This window comes from Cyrtonyx montezumae, unplaced genomic scaffold, assembly GCF_038088225.1.
Source record: "Cyrtonyx montezumae isolate F1298 unplaced genomic scaffold, pur_monq_1.0 scaffold_21, whole genome shotgun sequence".
In the NCBI taxonomy this organism is placed as follows: Eukaryota; Metazoa; Chordata; class Aves; order Galliformes; family Odontophoridae; genus Cyrtonyx; species Cyrtonyx montezumae.
The window spans coordinates 3,657,509-3,680,303 of NW_027071948.1; the positions used below are offsets into that span (position 1 = coordinate 3,657,509).

At 53.9% G+C, this 22,795-nt stretch overlaps 1 protein-coding gene across 4 annotated transcripts in view; it reads right to left on the reverse strand.

Moving 5' to 3' along the window:
- Positions 1-22,795, reverse strand: part of CASZ1 (castor zinc finger 1) — a 147,957-nt gene that overhangs the window by 29,350 nt on the left and 95,812 nt on the right. For all 4 annotated transcript variants that reach the window (XM_065738086.1, XM_065738085.1, XM_065738088.1 and 1 more), the window contains 5 exons: positions 14,581-15,138; positions 9,237-10,077; positions 7,103-7,171; positions 3,094-3,184; positions 1,037-1,201 (listed from right to left, as the gene is read on the reverse strand). In XM_065738086.1, the coding sequence (XP_065594158.1) occupies positions 1,037-1,201; positions 3,094-3,184; positions 7,103-7,171; positions 9,237-10,077; positions 14,581-15,094 (1,680 nt within the window). In that variant the 5' untranslated portion in view covers positions 15,095-15,138. The remainder of the gene's footprint in view (positions 1-1,036; positions 1,202-3,093; positions 3,185-7,102; positions 7,172-9,236; positions 10,078-14,580; positions 15,139-22,795) is intronic.

The following is a 22,795-nucleotide window of genomic DNA, read 5'->3' on the forward strand; positions in this document are numbered from 1 at the left end:
ACAGTACTTGAGTGCATGCCTAACATTTAAGTATGTGCTTAAGCCCCATTGACTTCAGAGAGCTTACCTGACTTCAAGTCAAACATATGCTTAAGTCTATCCCAGCAAAGCATTTAAGCATGTGATTAAGGCCTTGTGACTTTAACTGTGGTCTTAAACTGCTAGGACTGGGAAGGAAGGGACGTGGGTCACAGAAGCTTCCTCAAGGGCTGCTTGATTATTCTGTTTGGAACTACAGCACATTCTCGTGGCAACGGTTGAGGCCACGATTTCAATGAAACAAGCAGGTATCAAACCCTCTGATCTGAGGCACAACTGAGGGAAGACCTAAATAGTTTGGTGTATCCATGTCTAAAAAACAGCAGAGGAGTCGCAGTCACACCTGGGCCAGCTCTGGGATTGCTGCTGTTGGCTCCTGAATCAAAGCTCACAGCTCACAGTACAGACATGTTAACTCCATTTCCATTGGCAGAGGAGATGGAGGACCAGGAGTGTTAAGTCTAGATATGTGACATAAAAATTTAATTACTTTAGAAATTGATTATGGAGGAAATGAACCCAGTGTTAAAGGGCAGATGTCCCATAGAAAAGCCTGATTTCAGGGGAGTGCCAGATCCATTCGGTAGCAGCAGCACAACGGTGCCACAGAGAGGTCCCCGAACCTCAAGAAGGGACTGTCTTGAACCAGTCAAGTCCAAGACAACCTTGAGCCCTGCTCTGCCTCACTGCATGCACAAGGCTTCCTCACCCAGAGAAGACTTCCTCTGAGAAGGATGCTTCTGCATGCACAAGACTTCCTCTGCCCTGCCTAGCACTCGGCAGGATGACTGCAGCGAGGCTGAGGAACAGTCTCTTTGGACAAGAGTCTGGACCAGAAGCGAGCAGAAGCTCACAGCAGTTAAGTTAGGGCCCCTCTGCTCTCTGGCAAGGGCAGGCTGGGATGCTCGGATGTGAAGATGCCCCACAGTCCACCCCAGCAAGGACACGGCTCCGCCCGTCTCCTACGCTGCCGCTCAGTGCCCGGTGCGGCCGTTACCTGCATGCAGTGGTAGTGTGTGCTTTTCCCATTCAGGTGGCAGCCGTGATAGTACACACTGCAGTCATCCAAGGGGCTGAAGCGCATGAAGCCGTGCTGGAGGGAGTTATCACGCTTCTTGTGCATGTTGTAATGCCGAATCACATCCTGTTTACTGGTGAATCTCTGGAGAGATACAGAGACAGACAGAGTGAGACACACGTGAAGGGACTGGGTGAGTAATCCTGGGGGCAGGGTTTGTTGTTAATCAACTTCTGGTAGCAGGAGTCTAAAGCTCAGCAGCAGTCATCCCAAGGGAGTCAAATCAGAGACCAACTGTGCGTCCACATTTTCTTTGTGAAGTGCATGCACATGAAAACCTTTAAGTAGCATAAACATGACACTGGGGTGATGTTCAGAATATGCTCCCTGCAGCTTTAAGACCGCAATTCTTCCAACATAATTTTAGCTGTTACTATCTCAAGGACTGCTATAGTTAGAAAGCAAGCCAGTGAACTACACAGCCAGCAAGAGAGCACTCCAAGCTCCCAGATCCCTCACTGCAGTGGTCAGTGAGACACTGGCTGCCACATTCTCGTCTGTCACCCCTACAAGGTGGGATGGCTGTTCTAGGAAAACGAGGGCAGCACAGAATGTTCTTCCAGGCACAGAAATGCTGGTAGCAGAGCTCAGAGCTAGATCTGGATGACCAGAAGATGCCTTCCATCCTCTACCTGCCTGAAGTAATGAGGGGATACCCCACTCTCAGAGCAGGAGAAGTGCCTTTAGAACGAACCTTTTCATTTCTATTTCCCACAGACATCAATATTTAACAGAGAAGGTGGGAAAGTAAATCTGATTTTTTTAAAGAAATCAATATCCATTTATTTTGAGGAGTAATTGAAAAGCCCTGCATTCTGATGTTTAACAACTTTTCTAGTCTCCCTCACAGGAAACAAATGATTATCGCTTCCACTCTTTCCTTCTATAATATCAATCCTGATCAATCTCGTTGGTATTGGCATGGGAATAGATGGATACAGATTTCAACAGGAACCCCTTGGAGGCCGGAGGTATGATTTCCCAGGGTGTACATACAGGATTGCTATTGCCAATCATCGTTAATTTGTGCCCACTTATTACAGAGCGTTACTTATTATAAAATATATCTCAGCCATAAAATAATTTGCATTTTAAAAAGCAGCCTAAATCCTTATTCCCTGCGAGACCAGACAGCTCCTTTGCAAGCAGCTCCCAGACTCTTTAGGAAATAATCATGAGACCAATCACAATAATAGGTTTTTCTGTCTTTCCATTCTTTATGATTCTCTCTTCCTGGTGCACAGATATCTGTGTCACAGCTGGGACAGGCTCATCTCAATTACTGAGTGCTGGGCTAGGAGGGCCACTGTGTGCATCCCAGAAAAAACCCTCCTTTGATCAATAGAAACCCACAGGCAAGCTCAGCAGAGCCAGATCAGCTTCCCACACTGTGGTCAGGCTCACTCCTGTGAGAGCAGAAGGCCTCCTGGGGTAGGGCAGCAGTAGTGTCTCATGCACAGCTCAGGCAAACTCTGGGATTCCCTCTTACACACTCACAGCCTGACCACAGAAATGGCAGTCGAGCTCACAGACCTGGGAAGAGGGTAAACACTTGGCACGTGATGCGGCAGGCCTGACGTCGCTGCCCTGGCACTTCTCCCAGCAATTACGGCATCGTACACGCTCCTGCCCCCAGCTCTCCCCACAGATGCCGGCCTGCTGCTGGTCTTATTGGGTGTTTTGTTGCAGCTACTGCCACTGCAGCCTCACGTGGGCAGCGGGAGGGGAAGAGCCAGGCTAGCAGAACAGCGTGCCCTGCATCCAGGCACAATTTGTAACAAGGCAGAATTTATCCTCCTGCTTTCGCTGGTGTAAATCTGGAGTAGTACCCACTGGCTTGAGCTGACTGATACTCCAGCAAACTCAAAACGTATCTTTCCCTCTTTCTAGAGCAGAAGAATGATGAGGCATGTGTGTGCACCTTTCCTAGGCAGGACCCTTCCCACCTGGCTGTGCCACTTCACCCCTTCCTTTACCTGGTAGTTGCACTCTGGGTCAAGGCAGTGGTAATGTTCTCGGTACTGGTATGCACAGTGTATGTGTCCACAGTGCTGGCTGCCAGAAAACCTGTGAGCATGAGAGGAGAAAGGAACAGGGAATGACATGGTGACCTGAGAGCAGTGCCTGTCAGCGAGGCACAGAGTGACTCCCACTCCTGCCTTCACCCACTGCATCCAACCCCACCTGCTTTATCACCTCTGAGGATGGTGACCCCTCCCTCTTTCCTTTTTTTTATTTGTCTCTATTTAAACAGGTGTTTCCTGAGAAAGATCCTTCTGGGCTTTTACCTCCCAAATCTGCATACGTTTTTCTTTGAAATTCACCTCTATTACCTCAAAGTTGCTTACTTGTGGAAAAGTAAGAAAGGAATTAAACATCACACAATTCTGGAATTCTCATTAGTGAATTTGGATACCTCAGCAGTGAATTTCAGAAACCTCCCACACCACGAGGAAACAAATGAACACCGGTCACACACATCTACCAGAAAGCACAGCAGAAATTCATTTGTGCAAGTTCTGTCTCTGGCTGCAGTTTGGTGTCACACTACAGAGGCTGCAAGCAGCATAGTGCAGGGGAAGCCACGAAGGGAGGGCAGCATCGTGGCGAGATTATATGGGACCTTTCAGTATGATGGAGGGAGTAATGGAAGACAAGGAGAGGTGGGTCGGCAGGACAGCCTGCAGGCAGCCACCCCCACCCTGAGTGCACGCTGTTCCCATGCACGACAGCACTGCTGATGGTCATTTTCCACGTGGATGCAGTATCTCTTCACAACAAAACAGTGCAAATCAAAGCCACAGGATCTTCAGCCTGCCTGTAAGAGCAGGTAGGGGCAGCGTGCCCACTCTGTGCATGCAGCAGATCTGTAAAATTCCTGATGTACAGCATGAGAAAAAAAGGTGAGAGGGCCATGTGGTAGCGGCAGACAAACGGACAGTGCTCTGAGAGTACTGACTGACAGACCAGTGGTCGGGCGAGGGGAGGCGGCGGTGCCGGGCTGCGCTGCAATGAGATCCCCAGTGCACGTTCCTGGGGAACCCGGAGGAGCTGAAGAGCTTGGAAGGGAGAAGCGGGGAGGGAAGGGGACTCAGAGGGGAAACATTCAGAGATAAAGTGCCATCTGCTCAAAGGTTCCTCCCGTCACTTCATGCTGAACGCACCAGGAGCGCAGATGATAAAGGGCATGAGAATGAAACAAGGAAGGGCAATGGGGAAAGAGGAAAAAAGGAGGAGTGAGGGTGTCCTGGGGCGGCGGAGGAAGGGGCAGAGCAGGAGAGATAGTGGAGCACCAAAACGCGAGGTGACGTTACGCTGCGGGACAGCAAAAGGAGCCAGGGTGGAGAGCAGTGCTAAATAAGGCATTTCTGGAGTGCAGTGAGGAAGAGGAGTTCAACTGCGGAGACAGCAGGGCCTCGTGGAGACGGAGAAGGGATTTAATTGACAGAAAAGGTAGACGTTGCTAAAAAATTAAATTACTTTTTTTCCTCAGTGTTCACAAAGGGAGACAGGGACAGATGCCAGGAGCAGACATGCCCTTCCCTGGGGAAGGAGAAGAAATACCGCAGGAAATCGGGATCACGTCAGAACAGGTGATTGAGAAACTGGAACAAACCCCAGCAGTGGAGAAGGAACAACCCACGAGGCAAACAGCAACGCTGGCTGCACAAACACGGGGCACCAGGCAGCACTGAGGGAACAGGTCCTGCTGGTCTGGGGCTTGTGGAAAGGCCAAGGAGCAAAGGGCTGTGCAGGGCTGGGGAGGCACGGCGTGCCAGCCAGAGGGACGCCTGGCAAATGCAGACCCCAGGCAAAGCTGTCTGAGGGTGAGGATGCAAAAGCAGTGCAGACACCAGCTGTAGTTGAAGGGCCAGACCCCACAGGACTCGGTGCTGGGGGAAGGATGGCAGCAGCACACACAGCTCAGGGGGCACGGTCTGCTCCTCCAGCCCGCACCAGCAGGCTCCTAAAGGGTTAGCTTTATCCTGCGTTTCTTCTGACACTTGAAACAGTTCAAAGCTATTAATTTTTAAAGCACAGCAGCTGTTTAGCTTTTTCATAACAGGAAAGCTCCCACAGCACACACTCACTTACACGCATACACGCGCGCACATTTCCATGCACACGCTCCGAGGTGCACCAACACCCCGACGGATTTACATGGCCATCCCACACGATTTCCATGCACGAGCACACACACACACACACACACACACACACACACACACACACACACACACCCCTGACTGCAAACTCAGGCTGGCTCATCACACTGATATGTAAACCCAAACTCCTGAGCTGTGCGTACGGCACGGATTCATTTCACAAGCACACCTCCCCTCCCCCCTTTCCCTTCCTTTAATCTCTGCCCTTTTTTTATTCCTGACCAAAGAACGAGTCCTGATCTGGCAAGAGTTAGAAAGAACCACCAGGATAAATAAATAATAATAAAAATAATAAAGGAAGGAGTCAGCACGCCGAGTGAGTGTTTACAGACTCATTACCCCGTAACGATGATGTGAAAGAAGGAAGAAAAAAACCCACCCCAATTACAAGGGGGGAGGAAACCCACACAGAAATAAATATTTAAGCAAGTGCTGCCAGAAGCACCATCTGCTGAGGCGCTAATAATAATAATAATAATTTTTTCTGTGGTCTTTTTTTTTTTTAATTATAAATATAGAGAAAAACAAAAAATATATATAAAAAAAACAACCCACTCCAAAGTAGCTAAGTAAGAGGTTTTGTTTTGTTGTGTGAGAGAATGGATTATCCCTGGGCAGCTCTTGGCAATGGCTTTGGCAAACTCATTAAGCTAATTACGCAGCGCAGACATACAGTGTCGTGTCTCTCTCCCCCTACCCCCTCATTTTAAGGCTTTAAACTGTTTTTAAAGCTGTGTGTCAATGGAAGGGATGTGGCTGGGCCGCCAGCGGGCGGCTTGCGGAGCACTCCGAGCAGGATGTGGTGTCCCCGAGCTGTCTCAGCAGCACGCTCGGTTACCTGCCCAGGGGAAGGGGCTCTCTGAGCACTCCCAGGTGTGGATGCAGTGTGGGGTTCGAGAGGGGATCCGGGGACACAGAGCGGCATCGCCTCCGAGCGGAGCTGAGGTGCTCCTCCTGCACCGTGCAGCCACGGGCACGAAGCCCGTGCTCCTTCCTGTGCCCTCCCAGGAGGAGCTGAGCTGCTGTGGGCACAGGAGGAGCTCCACTGCTCTTCCCGAGTGGCCCTCTGCACGTGGGAAAAGAGCTGAAGTGTGCTGCTTGCTCCTACCCTCCTGCCCTAGGACCTAGGGAGAATCCAGGGGCAGGGAGCAGAGCCTGATGAGCTCCAATGCAGGCAGGTGTTCTGCAATAATCTGCTCTGTCCCTCTGGCTCTGATGGCATCACTCTGTGCCACTGCTGCAGCCTGGGCTCTCAGTGCTGAGGGATCTCAGCATTGCTCGTTCCTGCTTGGCCAGAGCTCAGCCGAGGTGCCCCAGCCTGCACACAGCCTGCCAGGCTGCTCAAGTAAGAGCTGCAGAATATCCCCCACTGGTGCTAAGACCTGCCTAAACTCGATCCACTTGTGGGCTCCTCGGAGCCTGGGCTCTCAGGGGGAGATGTCCTTCACCTGCCCCAGTAGGTAGGACAGAGCTGGGGAAAAGGCTGGAGCTGGCACAGCACCGGGCACGGAGTGACAGCTGAGAGATGGTGCTCCCATTTACATCACAGGCTTCTTGCACTGAAACATTTTTCCACTATTTGTCACGAAGTCTAGCAGCTCTGGGGAGCTGAGCGCGCTCTTGGCATGCCTGTGCACCTCTCACAGCTACTGCTATCCCGAGCAGGGGAGCAGAGCGAGCACAGATGCCAGAGAGAAATGGAAGTGCCAACAGTTGGTTTTAAACACTTGAACCAGATGGACAAACCTCATCTCTCCCAGCCCCACTCCACCCTCTTCTTCCCAGCCCTCTCCCTAAGAAAGAAGACAGGTTTGCCTACCTGGCAATATACTTCTGGTAAATATTTACATCTTCGCTGACGGTGGGTTTGTCAGTGGGTAATCCATTCCTAGAGAGGAACACAGAGGACAGAGCTGGTCAGCAGCAGGGACAGGCACAGCTCCTCGCTTCTCCTGCACAGCACCACGCACCAGGAGGGAGACAACCACACAGTGTTCACAAACCAGAGGTGGCCACGTGAAGACAAAGGCCTCCTCCAAAGCACCTTGCAACTCTGCCCGTATTTACACAGATGGGGCAGCAGAGGCATTTACTTTAATCGCTAAAAACTAACTGAACACCCATGTCACGTGAGCTTGGGTTACTTGGCACCAGTAGGTAGCAGATAAAAATTATATCCTCGCTGAGTTCCCTAAGAGAACTCAGAAAAAAGAGCTCCAAGGCCAGGCTAAGCCCACCTGAGACGCAGTGGCACATCAGCACAATCTTGGTTTCAATGAGGACACTTTTGCTCGGGGTTCACTCGGAGCAGGAAGATGAGTTTCTAGTGTTGCATGGCAGAGAGTTCCAAGCTGTGGTTTATGTGGATGTGCATGAGTAATTTCTGTCAGGTTTCTGGGTCCCAGTGGGGACTGAATGGGAAGCCAGGTCCCAAGAACAGTTAGTGCAACCAGCGGGTTGCCTTCTTTAACCACAGAAGCCTGTCTCTATCAAGCAGCCTGGGGGAGAAGGACCAGAGCTCCATGTGAGATGAGGAGACCGAGGACAGCCAAGCTGAAGACTCAGGTGCCCTCCACTCCTGCAACCCAATCACCATGAGCCAGCCAAGGAAGTCCCGTGGCAGGAGGAGGGTCACCATGATCACCACAGTGCTGCACACCCATCTGCACGCTGCAGGAAGTGAGCATGAGAAAGGAAATCAAACATGGATCCCCCGGCAGATGGAGGCTCACAGCCCCCCCCATGCAGCTGAGTGCTCAGGAGTCTTCAGGCACAGAGCCCCTGGCCATGTCACCCATCACAACAAGGCACGGTGCCTACAGGAATATTTACAGCTGTGTTTTTTAGTCACAGCAGTCCCTGCTTGCCATCTGGAGCACGTACCAGGTTCTTCCCAAGTTGGAGGGGGTGGAAGGGTAAGATAATAATCTTTTAGCCTTTCTCGACCCTAACCACAAAGCTGCCACATCTGTCTGCAAGCAGCTGGGGCAAGGCTGCCTCACACAAAGGCAGGATCACCAGCTCTGCCCTCCAGTTGGGGAAACATGGCACTGATAAATCAGTGGCATGTAAAATCAGGAGATTTTTAAGACAGTTTGACTCTTTTTGAAAAGATTTTCGTGACAGAAAGACCCCATTTGGCCCTGGCACTCTCACTGCCCCATGGTGTTTAATCACAGTCAGCCCTGGTCCACGCACCGTGGATTGTGTCTATGCCCTCTGGGTATATGTGGAGCTTTTCTACAGTCACCACCTTGGAAACCAAACTACAGAGTAATCCGAAGTCTGGCAGGGCCGCTGGCTATCTCCGTTCAGTCAATGGCATCACTGCAGAGATTGCCAGCAATGTGTAAGAGGTCATTAGTGGTATTTGGGCTAATGAGTTTGCCCAGTCTGCGGGGTAACTGAATCACTTCTATTAGTGTAAGGAACAAGCACACTGAGAAGACACAGGCCTAGTCCCATAAAAGCACACATATGCCTAATTCCTATAAAATTAATGGGAATTAGGCACAAAAATGTTTGGGATGTTCTAGGACATACAAAGGCTCTCTTTTTATCAGTCAGCAGAGTTCAGCCACTGAGTTCAATGGAAGCAAGAGTCAGTTCCTCACAGTATGGCTGGCTGCCTGGGGCACTGGAGGAAGAGGGAAGGAAGTAGTTACGATCCTGAACTCAGAGCGCTGACAGCACCACGTCCTCTTATCTCTCCTTTCAGCATTCGAGCCCAGGAGCTAGCAGGCTCTGGATTCATGGCTGTGACTGCTGAGGGCAGGCCACATCCTTAGTGCAAATAAGACAAAGAGAGACGGAGAGCATGGCAGAGGAACAGACACAGAGCAAAGAGAAACATCCCCTGAACAGTGCAGTATTCATCAGCACACAGACTGTGATTTGCCACTGAGCCACACTGCTCACTAACAAAAAGCTAAGAACAGTGGGAGAACACTTACTTCACTGTAGAAACTGTTCCAGTTGTGATGGAGTCTGTCTTGGAGAAAGTTGACTTCAGGTACTCGGGAGTGTTGAATGGCAAGGAGACGGCCTGCTCGGGCCCGCCCATGGGAGCGCTGCTGGGGGTGCTGCCGAGAGGGGCAGGGGCCAGGCTGGGTGTTGGAGCTTTCACTGGAGTGAGTTTCTGAATGTTCCTCACATCGTACTTGGAAGGCCGGCCCACCTTGCCTGTCTTGAAGGCGATGGCTCCTCCCATGTCTGGGCTGCCTTCTCCAGGCTTGAAAAGGTGCAAGTACTTGACGTTCTCTAGGTCATACTTGGAGGCCTTCTTGTAAGTGTTGCCGTTCTGTGGCCTGATGCTCTCACCCGTCTTCAGCTTCTGAATGAAGAAGTCATATTTGGAGGCTCGTGACATCAGGCCCTGCATCTGGGAACTGCTGGGAGAGGGCAGCGGCAGGATGGTGGCTTTGGTCTCCGTCAGCATGGAGGCATCTGGGCCTGGCAGCCGGATGGGCTGTGCCAGCACCGAGGAAGATTCCTTGCCCATCTTGGAGCCCAGCTCCTCAGACTTGGCCAGGTGCATGGGCCAGGAGAGCTGCTCTCCAGCCTTGAGCTTGCGGATGTACTCCTCGTACTTGGAGAATCGAGCTCGCTTGCTCATGGCATCCTCGCCAGGGAGAGAGGCTGCAGCCACGGTGGCCTCTGAGGTAGCAGCGTTCAGCTTATCGAAGCTGATCTTGCGGGCCAGCTCATCCCGCATGTTCTGGTCATCGTAGCCAAACATGCCCAGGAATTCATTCATGGTGGTGGCGGCGTAATCTCGCAGCGACGAAGCTTCCCCTGCAGAGAACCAGAGGGAGAGAGTCATGCAAGGGGCTGATTTTTCTTCTCCTCCCATACCAGCACGGGTAGTGGGGAGGGGAGGCAAGAGGAGAGGGGAGCATGATCTACTGACGTTTGGCTCACTTGTTAGGTTTTACGACTCTTAAATTAATTTGTTTAAAAAAAAAAAAAGTAATTAATACTGGGGTAAAATAAAAAGAGTTCATCAATGCCAGGAAAATCAATTTCCTAAATGTTCTAGCCGATGGCTTTTCAGTACATTAAACAAAGTTTCATAAATGTCTCTGCACTCTCGCCTTGGCCTAATATGAAGAAAAAGTAATTTTACTGGAAGTGAGACCAATGCCAATATGCTGAGGTTTATGCGGCTCTGTCCTTGTGTGAGTGTGTGTGCACGGACGGACCCACAGAGGACGGGCTGCAGTGCTGCGACCGCGTGGGTGCAGCGGGAGAGGGCAGAGCGGGCGGTGCTGAGCGGGGAAGGGAGGCAGCAGAGGTGGGATGAAGGAAGGCAGGGCTGCATGCATGAGCAGCTCGAGGGAAGGGAAGACAAAGACAGGATGGCTCCCGTGGTCGCTGCAGTCCTTCCCTGCCCTGGCAGTTCTGGAAGGCATCTCTTCAGCCAGCCTTCTCCCCATCACTGGGGAGTTCCTCCTCACCACACGCCCAGGGACTGCAGTTCAGTGAGAGCAGTGGAAACCTACTGGCTGCATTCTGAGCAGCCAGATCAGCTCCCAGTACAGGGAAAGGGAAAAGCCTGTGCAGGTGCCCAATGGATGCAGAGAGAGGAGGTCTGCTCCCTGCAGTGAGCGGGGCTGCTCTGTCTGGGGGCACTGGGAGAATGGGCAAAAGCTCTTCCTTGGGTCCCTCCCTCCCCTACTCCCCTTCCTGGGCCACCAGGCAGGGGAGAACACACATCTGGAGGTCACCCAATATTGCTATAAAGAGGAAATACAGATTGTTCTGATGCGGCAGCTTGGACTCATTTGGGCTTTGGTCTGACACAGCGTTTCTTCTCCTCCTCCTCCTCCTCTCTCTCTCGCTTTTTCCTGCAGAGTAAAGATTTACTGTGTGCAGCAGTCCTTCAGACCTCCCCCATCATCCTTTCCACTCACTCACGTGAGCTCTGGGGTGGGCAGGCTCCCACAGGAGCACCAGAGGAGCACTGGCAGCAGGTGGAGGGCCTGGGCACTGGGTGCAAAGCTCAGACCAAACAAACACTGCCTTGGAAAGGAAGGCATCAAGACACAAAACTTGTTAACAGATCCAAAGCACAAAAACAGACCTATGAGTTGGGGAGCTGACAGCCTGTGGTGCCATGCACCTGAGCGTGCATTTACACGAGCACTTCTGCGTGGACAAGTGCCAGTCAATGAGCAACCTCGCAATTCAACAGCCATCAGCTTGCACAAATCTGCTTCCACAGGACTATGTGGAGGAAGAGACTGCCTCAAACAGGCACTAAACTGTGCACGTCCGTGAGGGTCACATTCCTGTGTCAATATTGCTCGACACAGCTGAGTTCACAGAGCAGAACTGCTGCTGCACCAGTTCCCTGGGTACGTGAGAAAGGCCGCACGCAGAATATGGCTGCAGCCTGCAAGCAGCACGATGCAGGCACCCTGCCCAGTGCTGGGGGTTGCTTCAGCCCCAAATCACTTTTCAGTTCTGGGCACTTAGAACCAGTGGGATTTTGGGATGCTCAGTTTCAGAACAGGCAGCCTGACTGGTACAGAATGGGCAGCAGTGTCCCTGCAGGTGGGGGCTCTGGCTGTAGCTTTCTGTCCTTGCACACACTCGTGGGTCACTATTAACAGAATGGGGTGTTAAAAACAGAATCATCCCCACAGTGCCCAATAACAAACCTCGTACCCACGTGGCCAGACCTGCACTGGTGCAAACATTCAGATGTGTAACCCAAGACCGTGGAGAAGGGCAAGCTTCCAGGTCTTTTTAGGAGTTTTGCGAAGTCTGAGCACGAGCTCAGGTTTCAGCACCCCGGATCTAATCCCCTCAGACCCCAGAACATCCTGATCATCTATCTCCCTTGCTCAGGTTTGGTTCTGGATGACTGCAATCCCTGCCCTGATGAAAAGCTTCGCCAGCGTTGCTGTCGTTTCTCATCCACATCTGAGATGGAACCTTGGCCAGCTCCCGCTGCCCCACGAGCACACCTTCACTCACCCACCAGCACCCCCCCAAAGCCCTGCAAATGTCCATACATTTGCACGGGTAGCTAGGCAGAAGGCTGGGGGCTCTTCTGCTGAAGGCAGACGGGCTGAGACCCTTCCAACCCACTCCCGTTACCGAGCTGACAGACAGCTCTCCCGTACCCGTGTGCAGACAGAAGTGAAGCAGAAGGGCAGCGGCTGAGAAACAAATCCCTGTGAAAAGTGCACAGCCCTCCCCCTGCATCACATTTTTCTCTCCCCTTCTGTGTGATAACAAAAGGGCTCCCTCTCCCCTCGCCGCCGCTCTCCATTTGTGGGCATTGCCAAAGAGCAGAGATCTGCGGGTCTCAGAGCAGCTATCGTATCACAAAGGATCCGGAGCTAGCAAAAAAGGGGCTAAAAATAGCCTGCAGCAGCACACTATATATGGAAGGAAAAGCAAAACAGCCCAAATGGAGCACAAGGTCTGGATCCTGGGGGATGGGGCATCCCAGCCCCGGCTCTGTCCTTTATCCTGCTTGGGAGGGGGACGTGGAAATTTTGGGGTGACAGGGTAACGCGAGAGAAACGGGCACTTGTCACGCACGCTCTTCCAAGTGGGGTAATTTGGAAGAGAAATCTTCCCTTTGAAAGGAATATTCTGAAGGCTAATATTCCCTTTCTGAGAGACATAGCCACCAGGCTAAGAAAAGAAAGGCAACACTTGAAAACTTGCACAGAGGAAAAGCTCCTGGCGACTGCTCTAGATCAGTGTGTTAAGTAATGGGCAGAGGGAAGAACACGGGACTGCAAAATCCCCAGTACACTGAGGAAAGGGATCCCTGTCACAGCGTGCACCAGCAGTCTAAATGCTGTGTGTGGAGGTGTGTGGGGCAGTGTGGGTGCAGGAGAGGGTGCGTGAATGGATGAGGAAGCACTCAGCGTGGGCAGGTGGGAGCTGACACACATCTCCCGATGGCCGCCAGCTCTGTGGCTCCTGGGGGGAGGCATGCCATGTGAGGCTCAGCACCGACGCCTCGGTCCGTGCGAGTTCCCCCAAGCTGTCTTGTTTCAAAGCACGAGGACCAAAGAGCACAGAGCAAACCTCTGCAAACTCCTGCGTGATGCCCAGCAGGCCCCGCTGCGTGACCCTGGAAGGGGATGCGGGTGGCAGGGAATACTTTGACCTCTCCGGCATAAGAGATCCTTCACGCTGTGCTTTCCAGGGAATCGCTGCCATCAGCATTTACTCCGTGCTTCCCGAAGCACACGCTCAGGACCTGGCAGCACGTCCTTCGCACATCAAACCCTGAGTGGCTCTGTATGAGAACCCCATGTGCCATTACCTGCCCTGAACATCAAGGAGTCTCCAGCCCCCATCGACTCCTTCCAGAGCTCTGTGCAATCCTCTGACAGCACAGCCTGAGAAAGGCACATCACCGAGAACTCCTACCTGACAAGAAACCTCATTTTCCACAGGTTGGCAATGTATTTTTACATGCTAGGTTCCCCTCCTTTTAGTTTTCATGGCAAATAAAAGCTGCAAATGTGGGCTAAAGGGAATTAAAACAAACTGAAAACTGAGTCCAGGCACAATCACCTTGTGTCTGGGAACGACAAGGGCTTTCCTATCAAAGGAAACTGAAGGTCACACTTTTCCTCATTGATCTTGCAATGTTTGTTAATTACTCTGTCACTGATGTGGCGAAGGATAATTAAACAGCTCTGTTTATATCTTATATGCATAATTATGTGCGCTGCCACTGAACTCGTGAAGACTAGAGAATGTGCCTCTCCAGAAGGGGAACGGACAGACGGAGATGAGTTTAGGCTGCATTATTAACAGGAGGAGGAAAACACAGGCACACACAAAAGGAGAAAGTTTGATGGATTCACAAAGTGCTGAGACCAGGGGAGGGGTGCACACAGGTGGAGCAGATTAGGGGAAGATCTTTCAATTACAGATCCAACACAGGCGAGTGACAAATCAGGGGGAGGGAGCTGCTGCCCTAATAGAGAGAATTCAATCTGTCCAAAGCTTCTACTGAGGCTTAGCACTAATGTGGCCCCGAAAAATCAATCTGGGGGCCTGCATATCAGAAAATGAGCAAGAAACTCAGCTGGGGCTTTCCCCAGTAGCTGTGGCTGAGCACAGATTTTGAATGAAGTAAAGGAGTAAGATGTGAGCTATATGAAAGTAGGGAATGCATACACAGCCCAGTGAAGAAGTGGGGGCTGCTCAGTTTTGGAAGAGCAGCTCTGCTGGGCAGATGGAGCTGCCCAATGCTATCCCCAATGAGGCCGGACTGCGAGGGCAGCCCTCGTGGAGGAGCCAACACTGTGGCCTTACCTGAGGTGGTTCCCAGCTTGGAGGCCGCCTCGCTGGAGGCGCGGTAGGCGTCATCCTTGGAGGCCGTCCCATCAGAATCCCTGTCATCCAGGAAGGTGCCATCCTGCGAGCCCCTCAGCGCGTCTGCCTCATCCCCGTTGTCCTCCTCGTCGCTGCAGCCCTTGGGCTGCACCATGTAGACCCCTTCAGGCGGCACCTCCGCACCCTCGGCGCCCCGACATTCCTTGCCCTCGGCCCGCCCCAGCAAAGGCTCTTCGTACTCCCCGTTCACCCACTTCTCGATCACCTCCCTCCTCTTGTCCTCCTCGATCTTCTGCACGCGGCTGAGTCCGTCTGAAAACTCAGTCCCTGCCTCCTTGGTCCCGGGCTGAGGCAGGTCCTTGTTGCTGCTCTCCCGCTGCGGTCCCTTGTCTGCACGCGCCGGCTCGGCTCCCCCGTGGTCGAAGACAACCTGGCGGCTCAGCTTGGCACAGATTGCATTTAACTTCAGGCCGCCTTTGCGCTTGGCAGCCATTGTGGGTTTTCCTGAGGTTGCGTCAGTGCATATAGTTCTTTCAGCTGGAAGGAGAGAGGGGAAAGAAGCGAGGAAGGGCATTAGAGGGATCAGAAACGGACGCTCCCAACCCACAGGCCTTCACACAGGCCGCAGCTGTCCCAGAAAGGATGGGATGGCCTCTTCCTAAGCTCTGAGCTGATGTTTGGGCTGCAGAGTTGGCACTCCCAACCTCTGCTCCCAACAGAGGGCCTCAATGGAGGCCGGAGCTGGCACTGAGATCGGGCTCAGCTCAGGAGGCCCCAACACCTCAGGCTGGTGAACGTGGTACAGACTGGCGTGCTGGAAGCCTTGCTGCTCCCTCCTCCATCCTGCAGCACCACCTGTCCCCAGCTCTATCCCCAGAACAACACAGCTCCAAGCACACGTAACAGCTTCCCACCCTAGGGGTGGTGAGGAGTTCACTTTGTGATCTTTACCCACAGGCTCAGTGGAGAACTGATATGGGGCATGGGGAACCAGCAGAGAGAACACAGAACCAGCATGGAGCAGGGAGAACCCATAGGGGTGATGGGAGCAGTGGGAAGCACTGTGCTGAGCTCGGCTGGGTGCGAGGCAGCTGAATGGGAGCAAACCGCCTGGGGTGGCATCAGCTGATCAGCCCCTGTGACTGCTTGCTCTGCTCACACACACACAGGAAATTCTGCTCTCACACTTCCCAGCACAATCAGCTAATTAGTGGAGGTTTGTTATTTTAATGTAGTTTATTCATATGTGACAGCTAGTAAAGGAGGGGTGAGAGAAAGTGGGGGGAGAAAGGAAGAAGGTGAGGTCTTAACTTCAAGGTCATGGAGAAGCTTGAACTAAACGGTCCCTATCACAGAGTCACTCACATAATTGCACTGCACCAACGATTAACAAGATTCAATCGCAAACAAAAAGAAAAAAAAAACAAAGCAAAAACCTGATCCTAAAGCAGCTGCGTGGTCTCATTTCTCTTTTTATTTACGGTCCCTGTGAGAGGCACTCAGAGTGAGCAGGGTGACGGGTCCCAAAGCCAGAGCCCTGCCCGCAGCCGCGTGTCAGCAGAGGTTAGCAGGTCCCCGCACTGTGACAGGGAGGTGCTGCTCCACAGAAGCACGTTGAGATTAATCAGACCCCCTACGACGCACCCAGAAGCCATCGTGACAGCCCCTAATCCCGTAACATGACAGCCCAATACAAACAGGCTGAAACTTTAGACCTGCTGTCCGAGAGCCAGAGCGTGGCTGCTTAGCGTAAACTCCTGACAGCTTCAGACACGCTTCCCCGTCACGGGCTGCAGGGATACCCCCTGACAAATCTATCAGCCTCCCACGCAAAGTGAGGCAAAACACGCTCCTACCATCCCAAACTCATTCCCCCCTCTGACACCCGTCTGCCCCAACCCCATCCCTGCAGGAGCAAGAGCTGCTCCCAGCCATGTGCCTGCAGCAGCAGCAGGTGCAGAGCCACGCACGTGTGGGACACAGCATCCCACCTCCCCCGAGCACCCCCGCACACCTCCCCACGCGTCTCCCTTTCACACATCCCCCCCTCCCCACACACACACACAGCCTCGCGCCTACAGATGGGCGCCCGTAACGCTGCCGAAGTTCTCCGTGTGTTGGCACCTTCCCTTCCCATCACATTCCCGCTCTATTTAGGGCAGAAAGTGCCGTCCGCTCCCGTGCGCAGCGGTGCCGCGCACTGCCGCGAGCTGCAGCTGGAGCCCGGCCAGCACCCCGCGGCTCACTCGGTGCTCCCGGCACTGAGCCAGCAGCGCGGTGGGGCAGGTGGATGGGGCCAGGGCGGCTGCTGACCCCGGTGCTTCCCCACGCCGGCAATCGGCACAGGCGGTGAGATGGGCACGGGGAGGGAGGCACGCAGCAACCCGCTGCCCCCGCCCCGCAGCCACGGCAGGTCCCGTTATGCTGGGCTGGAGGTGAGCAGCCAAGTGCGTGCACCAGACGGCAAATGAATATATAAATATTTATCCAAAGGAAGAGGGGAGCAGACGTTCCCGAGGCTGCACTTGCTGCGTACGCAGCAGCTCCAGGGAGCCTGCGACTTGTCTTCTGGTCCTGGCCCCGTGGCTCGCACACCCCAGCCCCTGCCCTTCCCTCCTGCCTCTCTCCTGTCCCCTCTCCTGCTCCTGGTTGTTTGTTTCCAGCATGGAGATGCTCTTCTTTAACAATCTGAGCATCTTTCCATGGAGACAAAAACAAAGCAAGTTCAGAAAACTTTCTTCTCCCATCATGTACAAAGCCAACCCCCCCCAGAGACCGTCTCTCATCCCACCTGTGCCTGTGTGACTGCGGGGAATCAGAACTCCCCCCTCCTCTGCCAACTCTGCCTCCAGCTCTCAGCAAACCGGCGCATCTCTTTTTCTCCCCATCCCTATTTCCGTGTCTCCAGGGCAGCAGGGACACTGACAGTATCTGCCTTTCTCCTTCAGGCCAACAACTTCCAACAGAAGGGAAACGTGGCTGGCAGAGAACAGCCGAGAATGGCACTGGGGCTGGAGGGGAGCAGAGCATCCTCACACATGCAGGTGAGGGTGCAGCAGGAGGGTTCTGGATCCAGGAGTGCCAGCTCCACCAGCCCCCTCCCCACTCCACTCCCCCTCCTCCCCGGGTCACCCCATGTCTGCACTGCGCTGTTTAAAAGATTCCCAACTAAGTAAACATCCCCCTTCATTTTCTTCTTCCAAATAGGAATGTTTTGATTTTGCATCAATCCGAGGAAACCATTTATAACCTGAGCCTGTCATGGGGACTTTTCATCTCAGCCCAGGACGAACTCTCCCACATGCTCTATTTACACTGAGCGCTTCCTCTGAAAACAATGCCAGCAGCAGCACGCCTGCTGCCCCCTCCCCACGCCCCGCCACCCCCCCCCACATCCCATCACCACACACCGTCCACCCCGTGCCATCCTCGGGACAACGCTCCCTTGAAGGATGAGCATGGGGCCCAGCAGTGCTTTGGATTGGGGACCAAGGACCCCGGTGTGCTGGAAGGGGGTGCTGAGCACAGGGGTGGGACCCCCCTGGGACGGGGCAGGGCAGGAGGGATGAGGGTTATGCCATGGGACGGGGCACAGGATGGGGAGGGCCAGCACGGCGGCACTTCAGAGGGCCGGGCATGTCGAACAGATGGAGCTTTCATATTCTTATTGAAGAGTTTTCAGCCCAGCTGAGCAGCTCCGTTCAGGAGGGAGGCCCCAGTGCCAGCTTTCCAGGAGCTGCAAGCTCTCATTCGATTAATTATTAACGGTATTATTTGGGGCGGGGAGGGGGAGGGAAGAAGGGTCCACACGCTGCATGGGCCTTTTCTTTTTTAACTGCTGTGGTGCGAGTCCAGCATGGTAGTAGAAGGCTGCAGCCGTGCCCCAGCCATGCCCAGAGCAGGGGACGGCAGCCGGGCTCAGCCCCTGTGGGGACATCTCCCCTGGCACGGGGGCCCTGCGCCAGCCCAGGCAGCCCCAGCCCAGCCACGGTGTGAGAGTGGATGCAGCGTGTGTGCTTTCCCCTCTTCGGTTTATCAATAAAACATTTTATTGCTTTTAGCCCAGGAAATGACCTTGGATTAGTGGATGCTGCCTCTCCTGCCTGGCCTTGGGGAGTTCAGCGAGGCTCTTTACCAGCCCTGCGTCCTGCCCGCACGTCGGCGTGGAGCTAGGGGAAGCCCTGGGAGCACGCGGAGGAGCAGCCCGGTGCAGTGAGCCGTCCTCCTGCCCTCCCCACTGCACCCAGCAAGGGCCAAAGGGAAGTCCCCATAGCCTGCAGGGTGCTGCAGCCACAAGCTGGACTCTGTCTGCATCCTCTCCCCGTGTCCCAAGCACACAGTTCTGCCCCGGGTTGCTTTGTGCCCCACGCAGAGCTGAACCCCCCCCACACCGTGCAGCCCTCACCCGGTGTGAGCCCGGCACGCTGCCAGCCCTGCAGCCGCGTCCGCCTCAAGAGTGAGCCCTAAAGTGTTAACGGCGATTGGTGAAATGGCACAGCAGATTGCTACAATAAATAATTTACTGATATTTATAAATATTCAAATCAGCAGGCCTCAGAAATTGAAAGGGGGGGGTCGAGATGACGGGGAAGGGAGCACACACACACACGTGTGTGTGTGTGTGTGTGTGTGTGCGTGTGTGTGAGTGTGCGTGTGTATATGGAGGGAGGGGGGGCCAACATTAATTCCCAGGCTCTCCAAATTCATTTGAGGACTGTTCCTCATTTCAAACAAATATTAAATCTTTTGGTGTCAGGCCTCCAAAACAAAGCACTGATCGGAATGTCGGGCACCTGCAGCTCTGTCCCCTTGGGTGGCTGCGGGCAGCGGTGAGGATCCATGCCACCAGCCCAGCTCAATGCCAGCCCTTGTCGAGGGCAGAAACTGCCACTGCTGCCACCGATGAGCTGCAGGGCTCCCAGCTTTCACTCCTTGCTCTGCGAGGGAGTTCAGTTTCAGGGGTCTAAGCAGGAGGTTCAAGGCCAGGAGCCCTGGCATGGTGTCACTGGCAGCCCCCAGCCATCCGTGCAGAGGAGGAGGAGTGAAGATAAGGCCCCATACAGCTGAATCCCACACCTTCCACTGGGGGACATGGTTAGAGGGCACAGTGGGTATGGATTGGGGTCAGACTTCATGATCTTAGAGGTCTGTTCCAAGCTTAACAATGATATGATTTTGTGACTAACTGTAGCTCTGGGCCCACCCTGAGGCTCCTGCACACCCAGTGCCCCACTGAGCCCCGGGACGGCTGCAGGAGGCGATCCCACATTCTGCCCCATAGCACCCCACTGGTAACGCCAGGCTCCAGCATGGGGTGAATTTCCCCAGATGAGTAATGGCTTTTCTAATGCACGGGCAGGCTGTCAGCTTCCCTACTCCCAGTGTTTTATGGGTTTAACTGAACGGCTCTGAACTCCCTAGTAAGAAATAAAGTTATCCCTCAGCGTCCCTTCTAAACATTTCACTCAGTGCAAACGGTGTTTAAGAAAAATGAGGACATATTTCTTCTTAAGGATGCAGTATCCCCCTTCAGAGGCCTAATTTATGCCATATATCACTGGCCAGGGAGAGGAAGGCAGTGCAGACCTCACACTAGGAGCGAGCTGGGCCCGGCTGTCCCTCCTCGTCCCACTGAGCCTGGGGACTGCCACGAGCCCAGGAGCAGCAGCGGGCACCTGCCGGAGTGACACCACTTTCAGTGCAGGGCCGGTGATGACCCCTTTCAGTTTGCTGCCCTCGGGGCCATGCAGCCCTGTGCGCAGCCCCAGCCCTCGGGGCCGCCCCTTTAGGCGGCACAGAGCCCAGCTCCTCGTCCCGGCCCTATTTATTTATTATTAATTTTTTCAGCCCAGTTAAAAGGCTTACTATCCTAAGTAGCCTCACTCAGCCTAAGTAAGTCCATAAATCACGCGGGCCCGCTGGCATCACGGCCCCGCCATCAATCTGCCCACAGGTTGTGGGGGACACGGGGGGAAGAAGCCGAGGGACGAGTGGGATGCTGATGGGCACGCAGGGGACGGGGCTGCCCCGACGGGTGAGCTCCAGCTCCTCAGGGCCGGCCCGACGGTCACCAGGAGGCAGCGAAAGAGCGCCTTCAGTACCCCGAAGCTCAGCCCTGAATGCCGCCCCGCTGCCAACCAGAGCTGCAGAAGTTGCTGCTCCCCGGGGCCGTGCCCTGCCCTCGGCCGCTCTCCCCGCGCCCAGCAGCGCGGCCACGCACACGCGCGCACAGCGACGCGGCCGCGCCGGCACGGAGCACGGGCACGGAACACGGGCACGGAGCACGGGCACGGAGCACGGGCACGGAGCACGGGCACGGAGCACGGGCTGCCCCTGCACCTGCGGGCGGCCGGGTCGGCACGGCGCGGTGACGCGCTGCTCGGCCCCGCAGCGCTCGGCAGAGGCTCCGGGAGCCCGGTGCGCTCCGCTCCGCGCTGGGATCGCTCGGCCCCTCGTACCCCCCCACCCCCCCAGCCCCAGGCCGTGTCCCCTCCGGGCTCCTCCGCGCCTCTCCCTCGCTTTCTCCCTTCCGTTCGCATCTTTTCATGAACTCTATTTCTCTTTCCTTTCTGAAAACAACTGAGCTGTAAATACTGTTTAACCTTCTCCCCCCCTTCCCCCCTCCCCTCCGCACTATAAAAACACAAATATGCCATAACTCAGCTGGCTCAGCCGCCGCGCCTCCAACATGCCCTGCTCCAGGCCTCTCAGGAAGGTCATAACAAACGACTTTCCGATTCAGTGCTCCTGAAATAATTTTGTGTATTAAAACCTGAATCTGCACTTTCTGGACCGAAAGCCTCTCTTAATTATGGCGAGCGTCCTTGGGATGGACAGTGATCCTTCACCGCCGCACCGGCAGCCAACCGCAGAGGCAGCGCCTGCCGGCTCCCCGCCGCCCCCCCGCCCCGGCCCCCCTGCTCCCGCGCCCCCCCGCCTTCCCTTTGCCCAATCTGTTTTCAAAGTGTGTCTGTCCTTTATTAAATTGTTTTCTTTTCCACATTATCAGTTGCCATGGAGACCTCATCTCTCGGATTATTTGAATTTCATTATATCTATTGATTTGGGAGCATTTCATCTTTTTTATTGTTTTTCTGTCAATTTTCAAAACGAATAACCATCTAATTTGCGTCAGTGCTGATTATGTTTGTCCCTCAATAGAGGTCGGCAGCTGCGTCGGGGAAACAAATCAATGGGAAACCATCATAAACCTCCCCAGTACAATCTCCAGGATATGTGGGTGACATTCCACGCCTGCGAGGAACACTCATCATATCCAAACTTCTTCCTTGCCTTTCTGCCTTCCCCCCCTCTTTCTGCCGGCTCCCCCGTGCCGGCGCACGCTGTCACGTCACGGCCCGCTCGCTCCACGCGCGGACACAAACGCGTTCAGAGCTCCACACCGGGAGGGGACCGGGCGAGAAGCGGGGGCAGGAATTACAGTGATTTTAGGTAAGAAAGACGGGAAGGAAAGGAAAGCACGACGAGAGAAAGAAGGAGAGGAAAAGTGGATCGGGATTGCAAATTGCTTACTATGTTTTTTTTTTAAATAATTTATGCAATTTTAAGCATTTATGTATAAATTTTTTAATAAGCCACCCTGGAGCAAAATAGCCATTAACATCCCGATGTCCTTCTGTCCAATGGGCTCGTGTGCAGGATCAATTTCCGAGAGTACTTTCCTTTTTTTTTTATGACATGATAAAATGCTTTTAAAGCAACTTACACAAATATGGAAATTTTTTTTTCCCCTCCTCTTTTTTTTTTTTTTCCTTTTTTTTTTTTTTATAACAGCCTCCACTTATTCACCAGGGAGAGCGAGCGAGCGTGTGCGCCGGGGAGGGCAGTTGGCAGAAGGATAGACCCAGCCCTAACTGGAACGGACCTGCCTGTCCTTCTAACAAGGGCATAAACTTTCATTAGCGATGCACACAGTCAAAGGCAATTTAGGGAAACGCGCTGTACAGAAAAGGAAAACCTCAGCGGTTTTTATACAGCGCTCCTTGGCTCCGTCCAGGGGGCTCTATCCTTGAGCTTGGCTCACGCTCGCCACCAAAGTGACCCCACCGGCGGCGGCACTGGGGACACGGACGATGCTGGGGCTGTGTGGGGACAGCGGTCCTTTGCCCCACGGCCACCTGGTGCCACTGGCTGGCCTGTGCTTGGCCCGGGTGGAGGCTCAGCTGCCCAGCTC